Raw genomic sequence first — 16,897 nt, 5'->3', positions numbered from 1 at the left:
GCCAATGGCTCCTGCTGCTTCTCGAATGCTGTTTGAAGATGAAGGGGAGCATAGATGCAGCCGTGCACAGCGCTGATCTCTTCTCCCCTCTCTTACTCTTCACACAGGGAAGGGGAGCACAGAGAAATTGAAAACATTTACCTTAATGCAAACAATGCATTAAAGTAGAAAAACATTTTAAGTTACAAAATGCATACAGGGCTAGAGCGGTTTGTCTAGACATGGATGTAGTCCACCAGGGCCTTCTACTCCCTTTTGTTATTAACCTGAACTCCTTTAACTTACCCATTTGCAAACAGTGAAAAATATTCTACCTTTCGTGGCATAACTATACCTTAAGTGACATAATCTAATAATTTAAAACCAATGTTCCTAAAAGTGAAACTGCCTTTATGCAGGGTTCCTACTATCATGCAGAAAACACATTACTAAAGCACAGATCACCTCACTAAAGGTCTACGCATTTGGTCAAGTTTCTGGTCATCGTGGATCCCTGAAGCATTACTTTCTCTAGGAAGTATCAGAGATTTACTACTAAAGTTATATTTTGCTCTTACCAGGGAGTTGCGTAGCAAAGCAAGTGGTCTATGTAATGACTGTCTCATTGGTAAAATGATGGACAACATAAAGTGAAAATAATGGCCAAAGATAGTGACAAATGGCAGATGTAAGCAATTATTATGTGACGGCCAATAGCACTAATGGTAGATAGATAAGAGACTGTGGGTATTGCAAGAAGTGACCCTTTGGCAATGAAAGGTTTCACAGACGATAAGAATCTAAGACCTTCGACATGTTATTAGCAAAGTATGCTATAATCCAAGTATTGTCCAAGAACCTTTCAAATATGCCAGAGCTAAAAATACATATGTATATATCACACATGGCACATGCTGTCTCCCTGGGTCTGTAGTACAGGACATATCAGACTGCAGAAAAAGGATTGTCTTTTTTTTTTTTTTTTAATTCTTCAGCAGTATTCAAATGCTCCTTTCATTAAACTTGTTTAATTAGAATCCAGCTGCTAATTTGCAAGTCGATACCAGAGGGTGCAGGACAGCCTTCCTTTGAATACTGTCCCTGTGATCTACTGTGCTCACACACTGCCATCCTTCAGTAGCCTCCGCAAGCTTTTCTGACAATTAGTGCAGGAGAAGCTGTATTGATCTTGACAGGGAAAATATTAATCTTCTTCCCGTTTTAATGAACCATAATCTTCAAGGGGGTTTATTCTCTTGCTTGCTGTGGCAACTCGCGACAATGGGTAATCTTAACCACATCCCGCATAACAACTAAATGCAAATAAGATTGCTGCTGTCTGAGAAGATACCACTTTGCCCTTCAGAGAGGAAATCAAAACAGTTACAAGTTACCCCTCGTCAACAGTATCAGCTATTTTAAGCTGTTTAGCAGTCTAACACAGCGCAGGGCAGCATTGTATTTATAGACTGTCACTATCCACATGAAAACTACTAAATCATTTTTTTTTCCAGATTTATTGGACTCAATCAATTTTCTTAGACTGTCAGCAAAGCCCAGTTTAATTAAGCTGCTTCCTATTAATATTCCAGCAAATTCTGGCACAGTAATATTTTTGGTACTGTGTAGTTATCCAGCATGCAACCGAAGACCATTCTTTTTACAAAACCAGCAACAATTGGATTTCGTTTTTGGTTATCCCATTATGCAGTTGCACACCTGCAATTGGGCTTTATTGAAATACATTTCAAATGATGAACAGAGAAGCAAAAACATTTCTAATTAAGAAAGTTGATTTCTAACACTCCCTGATATGCAATAATTCACTAAAACTGGAGCGTGCAAAATCTGGTGCAGCTGTGCATGGCAGACAATCAGCTTCTAACTTCAGTTCAGCTTTTAACTTGTTCAATTAAAGGGGTTGTAAAGTTTTTTTTTTTTTTTTTTAAATCTTATTGCATTCTATGCATTAAGATAAAAAGCCTTCTGTATGCAGCAGCCGCCCCCAACACTTACCTGAGGTCCCTCTCTGTCCAGCGATGTTGACAAGTGTCTCAACTGTCCGAGATTCTACTTCCCAATTGGCTGAGACACAGCAGTGGCACCATTGGCTCTTGCTTCTGTCAAAGTCAGCTAGCCAATCAGGGGCAAGAGGGGGCGGGCCGAGCTGGGCTCCATGTCTGAATGGACACAGGGAGCTGTGACTCGGCTCGGGTGCCCCCATAGCAAGCTGCTTGCTGTGGGGGGGCACTGACCAGCAGGGAGGTGCCAGGATCACAGAAGAGGGACCCAAGTAGAGGGGGATTCGGGCTGCTCTGTGCAAATCTACTGCAACAGAGCAGGTAAGTATAACATGTTTATTATTTTTATAGGAAAAAAACGAAACTTTACAATCACTTTAAAGCGGAGCTCCACCCGATTTTCCTACACTAACTGCAGCTGATTACCGCAATGTCCTAATGACAAAACGGCACTTTTTTTTTTTTTACAGCCTTTACCTTTGTTCTTCCAGCTGTCTTTGTTTTCTGCAGGAAGCATAGGCTGCGGTTAGGGGCGTGTCTGGAGCGGCTAATTACTCACTTCCTGTAAGCCGCACTGGCTCCTGGGAGCTTGTGTCATTGTTCCCAGGAGTCAGTGCGGCCGCCTGTTGCAACAGTTATCGAGAGACTTCCATAGTGGGAGTGACGTCATTACGACAGGCACGTTCGTAGGGCGGTTCCAAAACCGCCATTGTAATCGAGGGTTGATTATCTACGTTGCCATCACAACGGGGCGGGACTTCCTACGACGCCGCTTGTTGTGATGGCAACCGGAGCTGTTGACGGCGCTCTGATTTCTCTCTACTGCACATGCGCGGGATCATGAATAGAACGGGCGGTGCATGCTGGTCGTTCAGCAGCACCGTATCCCGGAAGAGCATGCCTGTGGGTTTCACATGCCCACAGGCAAGATGAATACCGTCATGATCCTATTATATAAGTTTATATTTATGGACAAAACGGACAGCAAAGGTCTTTAGAATTGGAATACGTGAGTTACTTATTCTTATGTCTTAATATTTTTCATTGTGCCAAAAAAAAAACAAACTCAGAGACAGTGGAACCCCGCTTTAAGCTTTGCCAAATAAATCTGGAAGCCAATTGGTTTCTAAGCAGAGCTGCACCAGATTTTGCACTTTCTAGTTTTAGTAAATCAACCCCAACATGTCTACAGCGACCCCATCGTTTTAGTATATTTGTCACTTGTCCGGGAGAACACAGGGATTGTTGTTAGCGGCTACAGCCACTGGCAATAATCGCATGTAAAAATCCAGCATGCTGGTTGTACTGATGCTGAACTGGCCAAGATTCAAACTATGGCTGTTCTAATTAATTTTTTTTTTTTTTTTTCTCAGTACTGCTCAATCTGATGCACAGTTAATACTAGACCACATAAGACTTGATATCCCATCAGTAGCTTACTCCATGTAATGTTTGGTGCAATACTTTTTTCTTTGGATTCAAATGGACACTGCATGCGTTTTTGGCCTGCAGGCACGCTCTGCAGTTTTATTCATCAATGTTGCAGCATGGTTTTTAATTTTGGTTTAGTGTAGTGAGACGGACTGTGTTATTTAGATACATTGTTTATCCTACATATATTTGGAATTTTTTGTATATGTAAATACCCCCACCCCCCCTACCCTTAATAAAGCCTTTTTGCATTTTTGTACCATAAGCCGTAGTTGACCATTCCCCTTTTTTGCTTTCTGGGGACTCCCTTGTCTCCTCTTTCTGTTGTTGATATAGTGCCATTGCTTTTAGGGCAGGTATCCCGTCACATATTGACGAATCGGCTGGTACTCCATTTGCTGTTTGCTACTTTGGTGAGTGTGGATTCAAGAACTTTTTACCCCCCATTTTTTGCTGTTCTAATTAAGACCTAAGGCAATAACCCCACCATCAAAAGGAAAAAAAAAATGGACCCTGAACATACCTTATATGCTCTATTCTCCCTCTCTAGAATTGGCTAGGTACTGGTCTGTTACAGGGGAGGCAGGAGTGGCTGCTGAATAGCAGGCTTGTGAATTATAAATACTTTGTAACCATATTATTGTTACAAAGTATTTAAACTAGCTTTTATGTGCAGATCAAAGAAGCTTCCTTTGATCTGCATATAATGTCAATTAAAGCAACCTTGCAAGTGAAATTTATCTTTACTTTCTAAATAAAAACTTTACGTAATTAACCTCCAACTCTTACTTAACCCTCACTACTACTTCCCCTTAGTTATTTTCATGCTCTGTTATTTTAACCACTTATTAGTTAAAACTTTTTTTTTTTGGTAAACATTTCTTTTTTGTTTGGCAGTGACACATTTAACAAATACACAATTTCAAGTACCATTGTTTTCATAGCATTAAAGTGCTTGTAAATCCTCGTGTCTTTTCACTTTAATGCATCCTATGCATTAGGGTGAAAAAACACCTGGCAGTCAGCGGCCCCCCTGTTTTACTTACCTGAGCCCCTTCATCTCTTCGGTGACGCGCTGTCCCTCTCTCCACGGGGTCCCATCTCTTGATTGTATAGATTGGATAGCAGCGCAGTCATTGGCCCCCCGCTGCTGTCAATCAAATCCAATGATGCGTGCGCCAGGTCGAGTCCGGCATTCGTGTCTGTGGACGCAAGTGCTGGACCCATGAGCGTGCCCGCAAGGTAATCCCCTCGGAGAGTGCTTCTCCTAGGGGGTTATCTGATGCGGGGAGGAGAAGCGAGAGCCGCCGGGGGACCCCAGAAGAGGATTATCAGGGCCACTCTGTGCAAAACGAGCTGCACAGTGGAGGTATGACATGTTTGTTATTTAAAAAAACAAAAACGAGCCTTTACAATTACTAACTGTTGTGTCATGTAGTCACCTAATGTGTACTTTCTTCAAACTGCAACTAAATAAAGGGTTGAAGCATATAAGTAATTGTTTACCTAAAAAAAGACTTGTATGCAACCCATAGCCTTGTGATCTGACCAACCATGTTATTTTGGTGGCAATACATAAATCACATACTGTAGAGTGTGCTATTCTGTTAAAGGGGTTGTGAAGTCAGAAGGTTTTTTAGCTTAATGTATTCTATGCATTAGGATAAAAAGCCTTCTGTGTGCAGCAGCCCCCCTAATACTTACCTGAGGTCCCTCTCTGTCCACAAGTGTCTCAGCCTTCCAAGATTCTCCCTTCTGATTGGCTGAGACACAGCATCGGAGCAATTGGCTGCTGCTGCTGTCAGTCAGTTAGCCAATCAGGAGAGAGAGGGGACGGGCTCCATGTCTGAATGGACACAGGGAGCTGTGATTAAGCTCGGGTTGTCCCATAGCAAGCTGCTTGCTGTGGGGGCATTGAACAGGAGGGATGGGCCAGGAGCACCAAAGAGGGACCCGAGTGCTCTGTGCATAACTACTGCAACAAAGCAAGTAAGTATAACATGTTTATTTTTTTTAATAGAAAAAAACCCACAAGACTTTACAATCACTAACTGCCCTGACAACCACCTACTGACCATTCTGTAGATATCGCCTTTCGTAAGACCTCATTTTCTTAAAGGGTACCTATTCCTAATAAACTTATAACAGCTAGAGCCAAGGAAATATACTTAGAGAGGAGTTTTAGCATGGGGAAAAAAAATTTAAAGTCAGCAGCTACAAATACTGTAGCTGCTGACTTTTAATATATGGGTACTTACCTGTCCAGGGAGCCCACGATGTTGGCACCCCAGCCGTTCTTCGGATAGACTAATCGGATGCTACTGCCACCATTAAGGGAAACCAGCAGTGAAGCCTTTCGGCCTCCCAGAAGTGGGGACAGGGACCTGTCAAAAACCGGTAACTGACGCCCGCCCCCCCCCCCCCCCCAAAAGGGTGCCAAATATTGGGGGGGGGGGGCAAATAAAAGTTCAATTTTTGGGTGGAATTACGCTTTAACATCAAAAACAAATGAAACAAAAGGGGGAGGTTTGGGACTTTAAGTGAGGCGCATTAGTAGAACACCACATCAGATCAAAAACACAAGTTTGATGAGATTAAAACAGAGTGCCGAAACAAGTCGAGCCAACAGGCCATCCTAGATGCATTACGCCATTATATATTATGTGATTCACTCAATTTATTGTTAACCTATATCTTTACATGGAGCCAACTGGCCAAGATGTTTGTATAACTTTTGTATATCCTCAATAAACTTGTGTTTTTGATCTGATGTATTCCACTCATGCGCCTCACTTAAAGTCCCAAACCTCCCCCTTTTATTTTAATTGATAGGGATGGAGACACCTGTTTTCCAGGATGTCACATGCAAAGTCCCATGTTCCCCCCCCCCTTTACAATTATCGAATTAGGGATGGAGGCACATAAGTGGATATTTCATCAAAGTTTTTTAGAAATTTGTATTTACATTTATTTTGAACCCTTTATGTTACATATCCTCTGATATTTAGTTGCCGGTCAGCATCTTTTATCAATATGACCTCCTGCTCTCAAACTCCCTTGTCACCTCATTCCATGCTCGCCTTCAGGACTTCTCCAGAGCCTCTCCCATCCTCTGGAATGCTCTACCCCAATCCGTCCGATTTTCTCCTACTTTATCCACTTTCAGACGATCCCTGAAAACTCATCTCTTCAGAGAAGCCTATCTGGCCCCCACCTAACAACTGTACATTTATCTTCTCAATCAGCACATCACCCACAGTTATTACCTCTTGTATCTCTTGGCCTTCCCTCTTAGATTGTAAGCTCTAAGGAGCAGGGCCCTCTGATTCCTACTGTATTAAAGTGTATTGTATTGTATTTGTACTGTCTACCCTCAAGTTGTAATGCGCTACGTAAACTGTTGGCGCTATATAAATCCTGTATAGTAATAATAATAATAATAATAATAATAATAATAATGGAGCCAGTAATTCAACATCACCTTTTCTACATCAACATGTTCAGCCCACACTAGGTGGCGCTCTAAGAGACGTGGCTGTCTTCTTGTCTCCACATGCCCGAGAGCTGCGATGCGCTCCAGGCACCCTCCCTCTCCCCCTCATTTGTTCTATTGCGAGGGTGGGCGGGCTGGAGTTGACCACTCATCAACAAGGGCTGCCATCGCCGGTGTGGGTACTCCTCCTTCTCTTTCACGCCAGCTGGTCCCTGGGCTGATTTGGGTGCCTACATATTTCCCCACTTGGCTTGGGCGTCCATGCTGCTCGCTGGCTGCGGTTGCCGTGTCCCTCACATACTCTTAGTATCCCGAGTTTGGCACTTGGCATTATACAGGTATATCTTGTTAATTTTTGTGAACCTTTGTTGGGGATAGTGGCTCCTTCTTAACCACATCACTTTACAACACATTCCTTACTTACTTTTTGGTACACTACACATATTGGTCCCCTACCAAACAAACACTTCACAGCTCATACCTTAATTTCTTCCATACCCAATACCATGGCAAATATATTGTCATTTCACTCACATTCGCTTCACTACCTTGGTGCTTATTGTCATGAGCCCACACCTCCATCTACATTTCTCAATCTCAGTTTCCAGAACACGTTTTTTCCTATTTTTTTCACACTTTCATGGTCATTCCCCAGCATTATCAGCAGTGTCAGCGTGTTCATTACCATCCCGTTGAAGGTTGTGTGCTGGTGTCCGGTTTCCTTGGGGGTCTTCGCCCCCTCAGCTCCCAGGAGAGATACATGATGGTCACCACCAGTACAGCGCTACTTGCAAACTTAGTACACCAACGTGTAAGTAGGGGGTTGGATGATTTCCTTCCTCCGTACCCCAATTTGTTTCTCCCCTTTGCTTTGTTTCCAACCTTCATTAGGGGAGCTATGAATAAATCATACTGGCCCTCATACATATGTACAATGCCTTTACAGATTACATGCATTTTCTCCTGATGAGGCGATAGTCGCCAAAACGCGTTGAGCCAACAAGCCATTTTAGCCAACAGGCCATCCTAGATGCATTATGCCATTATATATGATTCACTCAATTTAAATGTTAACTTAGATCTTTATATGGAGCCAACTGGCCAAGATGTTTGTATAACTTTGATATATCCTCAATAAACTTGTGTTTTTGATCTGATGTGTTCCACTTATGCGCCTCACTTAAAGCCCTAAACCTCCCCCTTTTATTTTCAATTGATAGGGATGGAGACACCTATTTTCCAGGATGTCTAATGCAAAGTCCCATACTCTCTGCCCCCCCCCCCCCCCCCCACACACACACACACACTTTACAATAAACAAAGTAGCACTTAATAGCATAAATCAGTGGTCTCCAAACTGTGGCCTGGGTGGCCAGATGCAGCCCTTTGCTTACAATTATGCGGCCCTTGAGGTACTTTTTCTCCCACTAATACAAGACATTATTCCTCCCACTGACCAACAATGGGACATAATTTCTGGTGGTGACAACAAGGGGGCAGGATTTCTCCCACTGACACCAACAATGGGCACTATTCCTCCTACTGATACCAGTGATGTGGTACTATTCCTCCCACTGACACCAATGATGGGGCACTAATTCCTGCCACTAATACCAAGGATAGGGCATTATTCCCTTGCTGACACCAAAGATGGAACAATATTCCTTCCACGACAGTGTACTATTCCTTCCTCTAATACTAAAGATGCACTATTTACTCCCACTAACGCCAGGACAAGTTCTACTCTGAATGGCCACAGTCCGGTACCCTAAAATCTGAAGGACAGTAAACCAGCCCTTTGTTTAGAAAGTATGGAGACCCCTGTGGCATAGATGGACCCTACTCAAATCTGCTCTTAAATTATTCAAAACACATGCATACAAAAACGACATAAAAAGCGAACAAAGTGCAAAGTGTAATAATATATTGTTCATTAAGTATGCAAATAAACCATTTCAAACACAATTGCTTTGTCTAAATTTCAATCTTTAGCCAACTCCTAATACAATAGCTGTAATATCAATATTAGTAAAAATATGTGCAAAAATAACACTAACATTATCCTTACACCTACATAGGCTCATTAAAACAGTATACGACCCCTTTTTTTACTTGAGCTTTTCTCTGTATCTTCCTGCAATTCTACTATCTATCTATATATATATATCTATATATATATATATCTATATATATATATATATCTATCTATATATATATATATCTATATATATATATATATATATATATATATATATATATATATATATATATATATATATATATATATATATACACACACACATATACACACACACATATACACACACACGTTTTGCAAGCAAGCTGTTGTAGCAAGTTCTCATTGCAGTCAGGTAAAGCACCAGCTTTTTTTATGTGCAGCACACTTGTTTAAAGATCTGGTCAGTGTGCTGTCCAAGAGAAATATTTAAGAACATAGTACAAAAAAATACTACGCTCAGCACAGGCTTTAGAAGTGAATGGCTGATCTTCTGCCCAATACAGCTTAGTCTTCATGCAACATTTACACTGAAGGCATTAAGATATTGATCTGTATTGATTACTTTTAGTATGTGTGACAGCTTGTCTTCATGATGCAACTTACCTGAGCAGTAACAATTGCTCACAAGACTGCTAATTTATGTGGTCAATAGAAGATAGAATCTCGCAGGCAGAGGCAGATATGTGATATTTACATCCTCTGCTGGCTTACTGAAGCTGCTCTAGCCTTCATTTTACTAACCACAAGTGCAATTGTTGCACTTTGTTTTGTTACATATTTTTATATATGAGTGCAAGATAAACAGTTTTGCTTTATGTCTTCCTTTATTAAAAGGGCAAAAAAGTAATAACATTGCCTTTTTTGTGTGTAACATAATACTCGCCTGTGCACGTCTTAGATATAGCACTGCCACCTTTGGAGATTTACCCTTACGGTTCAAGAGTGTTTGGTTATTGGAAAATATTATTGAAGGTGGGCTAGAACACTTGATACTGAGGTATTGATAGATCTGAATTAAGGGGCACCAAATTAAAATCCACACCAGTCACCCCTATTACATTCTACTCAATAGGAAGAGAATCTCAACACTATGTGTAAAACAGAGAACTTCAACTAAAGACGCCCTTGGGATTTGTCTCTAGTTATCAAAAATAAGACCTGTAAGGGGTTTTTGAGGCTTGTAGGCTTGTGTATTCTTGCATTAGAGAACCATAGCGTAGAAGCCATTCTGGAACAATAGCTATCATTCCAGTCAATCAAGTAAGGAAGATTAAGGGGCAGGTATTGACTGAGTTTTGAGTCAATGTGACCTATTGATCCAAGACACAGGACAAGTAAAATAGACAGCTGCATAAAAACCAAACACGCATTAGGTCACATACCTCCATGTCTGGTCTGTAGCGGTCTTCAAACACAGCCATTGCAGCCAGGGACCCGGAGCCTGCAAAACATACCATTTTAATATTAAATTACTAAATATTATAAAAGCCAATGTTTAGAAAATAGACTTCTTGTGTTGTAGATGCTTTCATTTTTTTTTTTTTACATTTAATAAAAACTCTTATGGCACATTTCCACTTTTTGACCTTTTTATCCTTGATACACCATGTTTATAAAGGAAAGGAGAAATATATGTGACTGTGAAATAAAATGTGGTCTAGATATACTTCAGAATGGTTATCTCAGAGGTTTGGTATTCTGCCATCTCCAATAGCAGTCTGTTATTGGAGAGGAGCCCGATTCACAAGCCCACTGAACTACAGCATCTGCCTAAAGTCTCCATAAGTCTTAAAGGGCTCTAATGTTTTACAGTAACCAATTCGCTTTCTTTCATTCTATCAGTGGAGGTTAGGCAAGATAAAAAAGCGAAAAGCTGCTTGCTGTGGCCAAAGTAGTTTTTTCTCTATTATATGCAAAAAAAAAAAAAAAAAAAAATAATAACAACAGCGTTTGTACAGTAGGAGTTTGAACTATCAAAGCAAAAATTCAGCAATTGTAAAATATGGACCGCTAAGTTTAGAGTGCTTTTTTTTCTCTCGAACAGACCAGAAGGGGACTGCTGCCAGAAAAGGAAATGAACCACCAAGTTTCCAGCTCGGGGTCAGCAACCGTACTAAATTATTGACTAGCCTGTACCAAATGAATGAATCAGCTTTACACCAAAACCTACAAACATCTGTAACTGGCAGCTAAGAAGTTAAGTGTGGTTTGCTGATCTAAATTTTGCTGGACGTGCACTCAAATTCCCTAAACTCTCCCTCGGTCATGGATAGAATAAATAACACCACCTATTATAGACTCTCATTGCCCACCGTATGTAGAACAAGCCATCGCCTGGTACATGGTTAAAACCTGCCCTGGCTTTAGCGGTGATGTATGAGCCTCTGTAAGGGTAATGATCCTAAACCGCAGCGATATCCTCTAACAGCAGTATCTGTCACATTCATTGGGATTACCACGCTCATTGATTTGTGTCTGTAAATCTGCCGTCCCTACCCTTTAAATTTGATCTCTAATTGGGCCTCCTTAAATGGTTCAGACCAGGCTAGTCCGTATATCCTCAGAGCGCTGTCACAGGCAGCGTCTCTCCTCCCATTATACATTCTGCAGATTTGATGGAATCAGCAGGACTCCTCATTTGAAACAGTTTAATCGCCTCCTCTATCCTCGTGTTAAACCATTGAGGTGGTCAAGCGATGCACACAAATCATCCTAAATGGAAAATATAGCTCTCTCTGTGACCCAGCTAAATAGATAGAGCTATGCAAAACAAGTTAAAAAGTAATAAATGCCAGAGGGATCTTTTAATTGGAATAAAAAATTAGACACAACTTTATTTTCTTCCCTATGCAGCTGCATTCCAGCACTTTGCCAGTGTGTCTGAAATTATTTTTTAGTGTATTTTCCTTTGCTAAAGGATTAAGAAGACAAGTTGGAAACACTTGATGGCACTGAATTGCTTCCCCCTCTTACAGGTAAAAATGTATTTATTTTGTTGCAGGAGGAGGATAATATTTACAACCTTTGTTCTAGCATTCACCTGTGCAATCCTGAACATTCACATTTGTATATTCTACCAAGATCACTAAGACAACAATATCACATTACCTGCTTGGAAGGAGAGATGCTCAAGACAAAAAAATTAAAAATAAATAAACCAGATATTTCATATCATACTGTATATACCATACGGGTAAATTTGGCCACAGAAAAGCAGATATTGTTCCAAGAATGACAGGTGGGAAGATATCTGCCCATCTTCAAATGAGTCACATAAGCACTTGGACCATCTATGGTCCTTGCAGAACAGTGACAGTATAAAAAATACATTACTTTGATCTTTCCCTCTGCTGCATAGTAGAGGAAAAAAAAATTAAAAGATCGGGCCCTCTTAAGTTGCAAAATCTTCCTAAAACAGTAATAGTGGGTGCCTTTGCAGTTGCTTATCAGCCCCCTAGGACAGGAATTACCCAATAATAAGAAAAGAGGCTCACAATTGGGAGTGTTGGTTTGTATCAGGCTGTTTTCTTGTGGCCCTACACAGCATTTACGATAAGACAGGGCAACCGAGACTGGCCAAGTACCCATTTTCTCCACAATTACCCTTATTTTTCCTATTGCTGACTATGCATGTGTGTGATTTGTCTGACTAACCTCCTGCATTTTGGAATGCAACCTAAGGCAGGCCAAACACAAAGAAATTTGCCCAATTCCCCTATCAAAAGGCAGTGTTGACAGGGGAATCCCTCTTGCCGAGCCATTGCATTTTCTTTCCTGCAACCACGAGTTGGGGGACGAGCCGTCCTCGCCGGAAGAAGACAGTGATTATTGACAGCGGCTTTACCAGTTGCTAGCGATATTTACATGTAAAATCCAGCAGACTGGTTGTACCAAAGTTGATCGACCAATCAACTTGGTACTTTCAGCCTGCCCACACATGGTTCAAATGTAACCACTGAGATTTGAACAGTCTATGGCCGGCGCTAGGCTCCCAATGTAATCTTTGATATGGACCATACATGAAGAGCTTTGTTTAAAAATATGATCTTCACTCTTTAAAGAGACCATGTCATCAACTTAAAACACTGCAGGTAAAATCACTGAATAATCAAGTATTTTAAATATTTCCTTGCAGTATTTTTACTTTCCATAAACCATTTATTCACCTGCAATGTACTTCCAAACTTGCTAGCTAATTTGACTGTTTCAGAAGCGTCAATTTCTAAGCACAGCTCCCAGCCCCCCTTTTTACATCCTTGTTCTCTACTTTTGTGAAAGCATTTAACTACTCCGTTTGATGGCCCAGCTCCTTCGCACCTCCATGAATACCCTTGAAGCAGCAGCCAGGGGTCTACAGAAGGGAAACACTAAAGAGTGTCACTTGAGCTACAGCTCTAAATCAGCTGGGGGTTCTGATATCACATCCAAGAGGGTGGCACCAAGTCACACTCCCAATGCTTTTGTACGACTACAAAAGGGAGGCTTTTACAGGTAAGTAACATACTTAAAATACATTAAATGCACATACCCTATGGGAAGATTGTTTTGAACTGAATGAATAGTCTGGGGACAGGGTTTCTTTAACTAGTGATCAGTTTATTTTATGGGAATGTTTGCAACATTTAACTTTTATGGACATATACTATTCTATTAGTTTAATTGGCATTCCACTGGAAACAAGTACATACATTTGTAAAGGGTATGAAACAATACCCAACTCTTGCTTTGTTTACATGCCCAGGGAATGGGATGATTCCCTTTAAATAGACATGTAATTTTGATCATTGAAATCCCAGTATATACAATAGGTGATAATCGACCCGAACTTGTCTTTACTAGCTATAAGTGGTCATACATTACACAATTTTCTTATTTTGATTTCCTTTAGGCCCCTTTCACACTTGTGCAACTTGTACTGTGACTTGGGATTGCAAAGTCACAACAATTTCTACCCCATGATTTCCAAGGAGTATCATTCATATCTGTGCGACTTAAAGTCGCAACAACTTCAAAGTAGTCCCTGTACTACTTTGGTCTGACTTTGATGCGAGTTGAGGTCCACAGACCTCAAGTTTACACAGGCATTCCCCTGAAATCACATCAAAATTGTGGTAAAATCGCACCACTTTCAAGTTGCAGCCGTGTGAAAGGGGCTTTAGACTTTCCTTCAACTACGTAGTGCAAGGGCCTGCCTAATTGCATACAAATTGAAAGTGTTTAGGTTTGATTTCATATTATATGGTTTTGGTAAATCTAAAGAAAAATTGTACAAGAGAATTGTATAATGGATGGCCTGCCTATGCTACTTCAAATTATGCTGTGGATCAGCTTTCAGTAGAACCCACCAGAGGTCAACTGAAGCCTAATTTACACCATGAGTTTTGGAAAAAAAATAAAAATGGCAGCTCCAGTCAGAACTGCTGTAATAACAATCAGATGGTAATACAACAAACCTACCCCCTGGCTTCTTTCGGGTCAGCTGCCATACACATGGGCCGAATGTCGGTCGGTTTTTACTGAACCGGCCAATGTTGCCAGACATTCGGCCCACTAGGCTTAAGCCTGAAAGAAAGTGTCCAAAGCCCCATGCACACTGGGCTTAAAAAAACATCTGTTCTCTTGGCAGAAAGCTCCAATCAGAAACGTAAACCAGAAGGGTTTTTTTTCCTGCCTCTAAATGCTGAGCTCAAAATATGCCTGTAATCGTCCTAATGTACATGGACACATAGGATAACATTGAGCTGTTTCTACAAGCAGAACACAAAACTCCTACAGAAGCGCATCTTTAAAGAACCATGAAAAATGGCTGCCATAGTATAGGATTGGAGGATTCCAATTAGGCTTTCAACATTTATATACACTTTAGAGTGAAACCCCAAAGTGCACTCTCAGGTTCAATCAATGCTGACCAGCACTGCAGTGGTCTCCCACCACTCTTAGGCTCCAAAAACATCAAGCAGAGCATCTGGACTAGGAAGAGGTGGGGGGTGGGGGAGATTGGGGGTATTTGAAAATGAAGTGCAGTTGTTTTACCCATTTGGATTTCATGATGTATATGTCCTTGTCAAAATGGTTTAACACAAACAAACCATCTTATCAGGGAATGAAACGGTTTGAAACCACGTGACTTATGAAAAATAAGAACTCTGCTCAGCAGCATTCACATCAAAAACAGGCAAAGTAACCTTGTGTTTTCAGAGAAATATATCCATCATTCACACAGAGCCTGGTCCCTCTCTGTTAGGCAGTGAATCCGTGTGTGAATCTCCTGCTGAATCAGAACTGAAGGGGACGGATGTCAGTGTTTTGCCATCCATGCCCGTTCAGTGTGCAGACATTTTGACAGCGGACCTGTGATAGCTCTATTGGTGGCAGGATGTACACAGACTTGTGGACCATTGTGTCCAATTTGTCACCTTTGGATCTGAGAAAATTGAAAAAGGACTTTTTTTTTTCTGGACTTGGACGGATTCTGAGTTAAGTCTGCTTACATCGCCCTACCTATGGAGCTTCCAATCAGGAGTGACTGAAAAACAGATCTAATTGGAATGTCTGTGTGAAAGAGCCCTTAATATTACAAATCCCACTTACAGTTTATGTGACCCCCATGCTTTAATCATTCCAGAATGTGTAAAAAAAAAACAAAACAAAAAGCATCTTACAGTTGTCAGTGGTGGCTGGTAAAGAGAACATAATAATTCACACCAGCTTTCAATGATCTTAAAGCAAGTTGGGCACAAATTAATCTATATGTACACAATAATTCTGCGCTACCAAAAAGAGGAACAGAAGCAGCTAACACAACCAGCAAGTGTAGACAATATCAAAAAAACAAAATAAGTGTAGCGCTAAATTAATCTAGTATTCTATTTTAGGAAATGGCTTATTTGCATATTGACAGCCATGCCAGCATCAGAAACTGCACTCCAAAAAAGGTTAACACAAAGCAAATTATTTTTAAACAAACCATAAGCCACATGTATTTGCCTGAACTTAGAACTTTCTGAAAGAACAAGTTTAGAGAAAATCTAGCAGGGAGTCACCTTATAGAGCTGAAAATGCTTTATGCAGTAAAAAGCACTTTATACAAACATCACAGTGTATGCATCTCTAAACACAAGCTGATCTTCTCCGATAGAACACGGTGCTCAGGCTATATGTGCAATTAGCAAGAGATATTACAAAGCATAGGCACAGGGTGTGCAGAGATGGCTGAAAAAACAGTGTAAAGATGCCCAAAAACATGTTTCTTTTAATATGGCCAGCTATCTACGGCTATTCCCAAACTCCGGAAATCATCCCTAAAGTGGGCCATGAATGGATCTTTTCTTTCCGATCAGCCACTGGCTGAACCGGTCGATTTTCAATCCATCTATGGCCAGTTTAACATAAGTTGAACATCCCTGGGCTATTTCTATTCTTCCAAAAAAAAAAATAAAAAAAAAAATAGGACTGGTATCATGGGTGCATAAACATCATGCCGATATGAGTGGTGCATGTCTATGCATCGTTTAAAGGTTGGCAATTTTGACCATGGTCCCATGTGTGGCTACACTCAGGGCGAAAATGACATTGTACAACATTTCCAGGAGAGATCAGAAAAACGCTTCCACCATGACACAAGATATTTTGGTAAACATTAACTCTACTGTTGAGGAGTACATACTGAGTAAAATATGGAGTCAACGATGGAAGAATCTAGGATGGAAAAGGACCTGGGGGTCCTAGTAGATGATATACTCAGCAATGGCAGGCAATGCCAAGCTTCTGCTAACAAAGCAAACAGAATATTGGCATCCATTAAAAAGGGGATTAATTCCAGAGATAAAACAATAATTCTCCCGCTCTACAAGACTCTGGTCTGGCCGCACTTAGAGTATGCTGTCCAGTTCTGTGCACCAGTCCTCAGGAAGGATGTACTGGAAATGGAGTGAGTACAAAGAAGGGCAACAA

General features: G+C 40.9%; 1 protein-coding gene across 1 annotated transcript in view; it reads right to left on the bottom strand.

Moving 5' to 3' along the window:
* The window catches only part of PSMB7 (proteasome 20S subunit beta 7), a 106,457-nt gene that overhangs the window by 19,431 nt on the left and 70,129 nt on the right, over positions 1 to 16,897 (bottom strand). Inside the window, exon 6 of the mRNA XM_073600364.1 lies at positions 10,327 to 10,385. Within this exon, the coding sequence (XP_073456465.1) occupies positions 10,327 to 10,385 (59 nt within the window). The remainder of the gene's footprint in view (positions 1 to 10,326; positions 10,386 to 16,897) is intronic.

The sequence above is a fragment of the Aquarana catesbeiana genome, linkage group LG09 (assembly GCF_042186555.1).
Source record: "Aquarana catesbeiana isolate 2022-GZ linkage group LG09, ASM4218655v1, whole genome shotgun sequence".
Lineage (NCBI taxonomy): Eukaryota > Metazoa > Chordata > Amphibia > Anura > Ranidae > Aquarana > Aquarana catesbeiana.
Note: the sequence above shows the minus strand (reverse complement) of the source record. Positions and strands in the feature narration are given on the sequence as shown.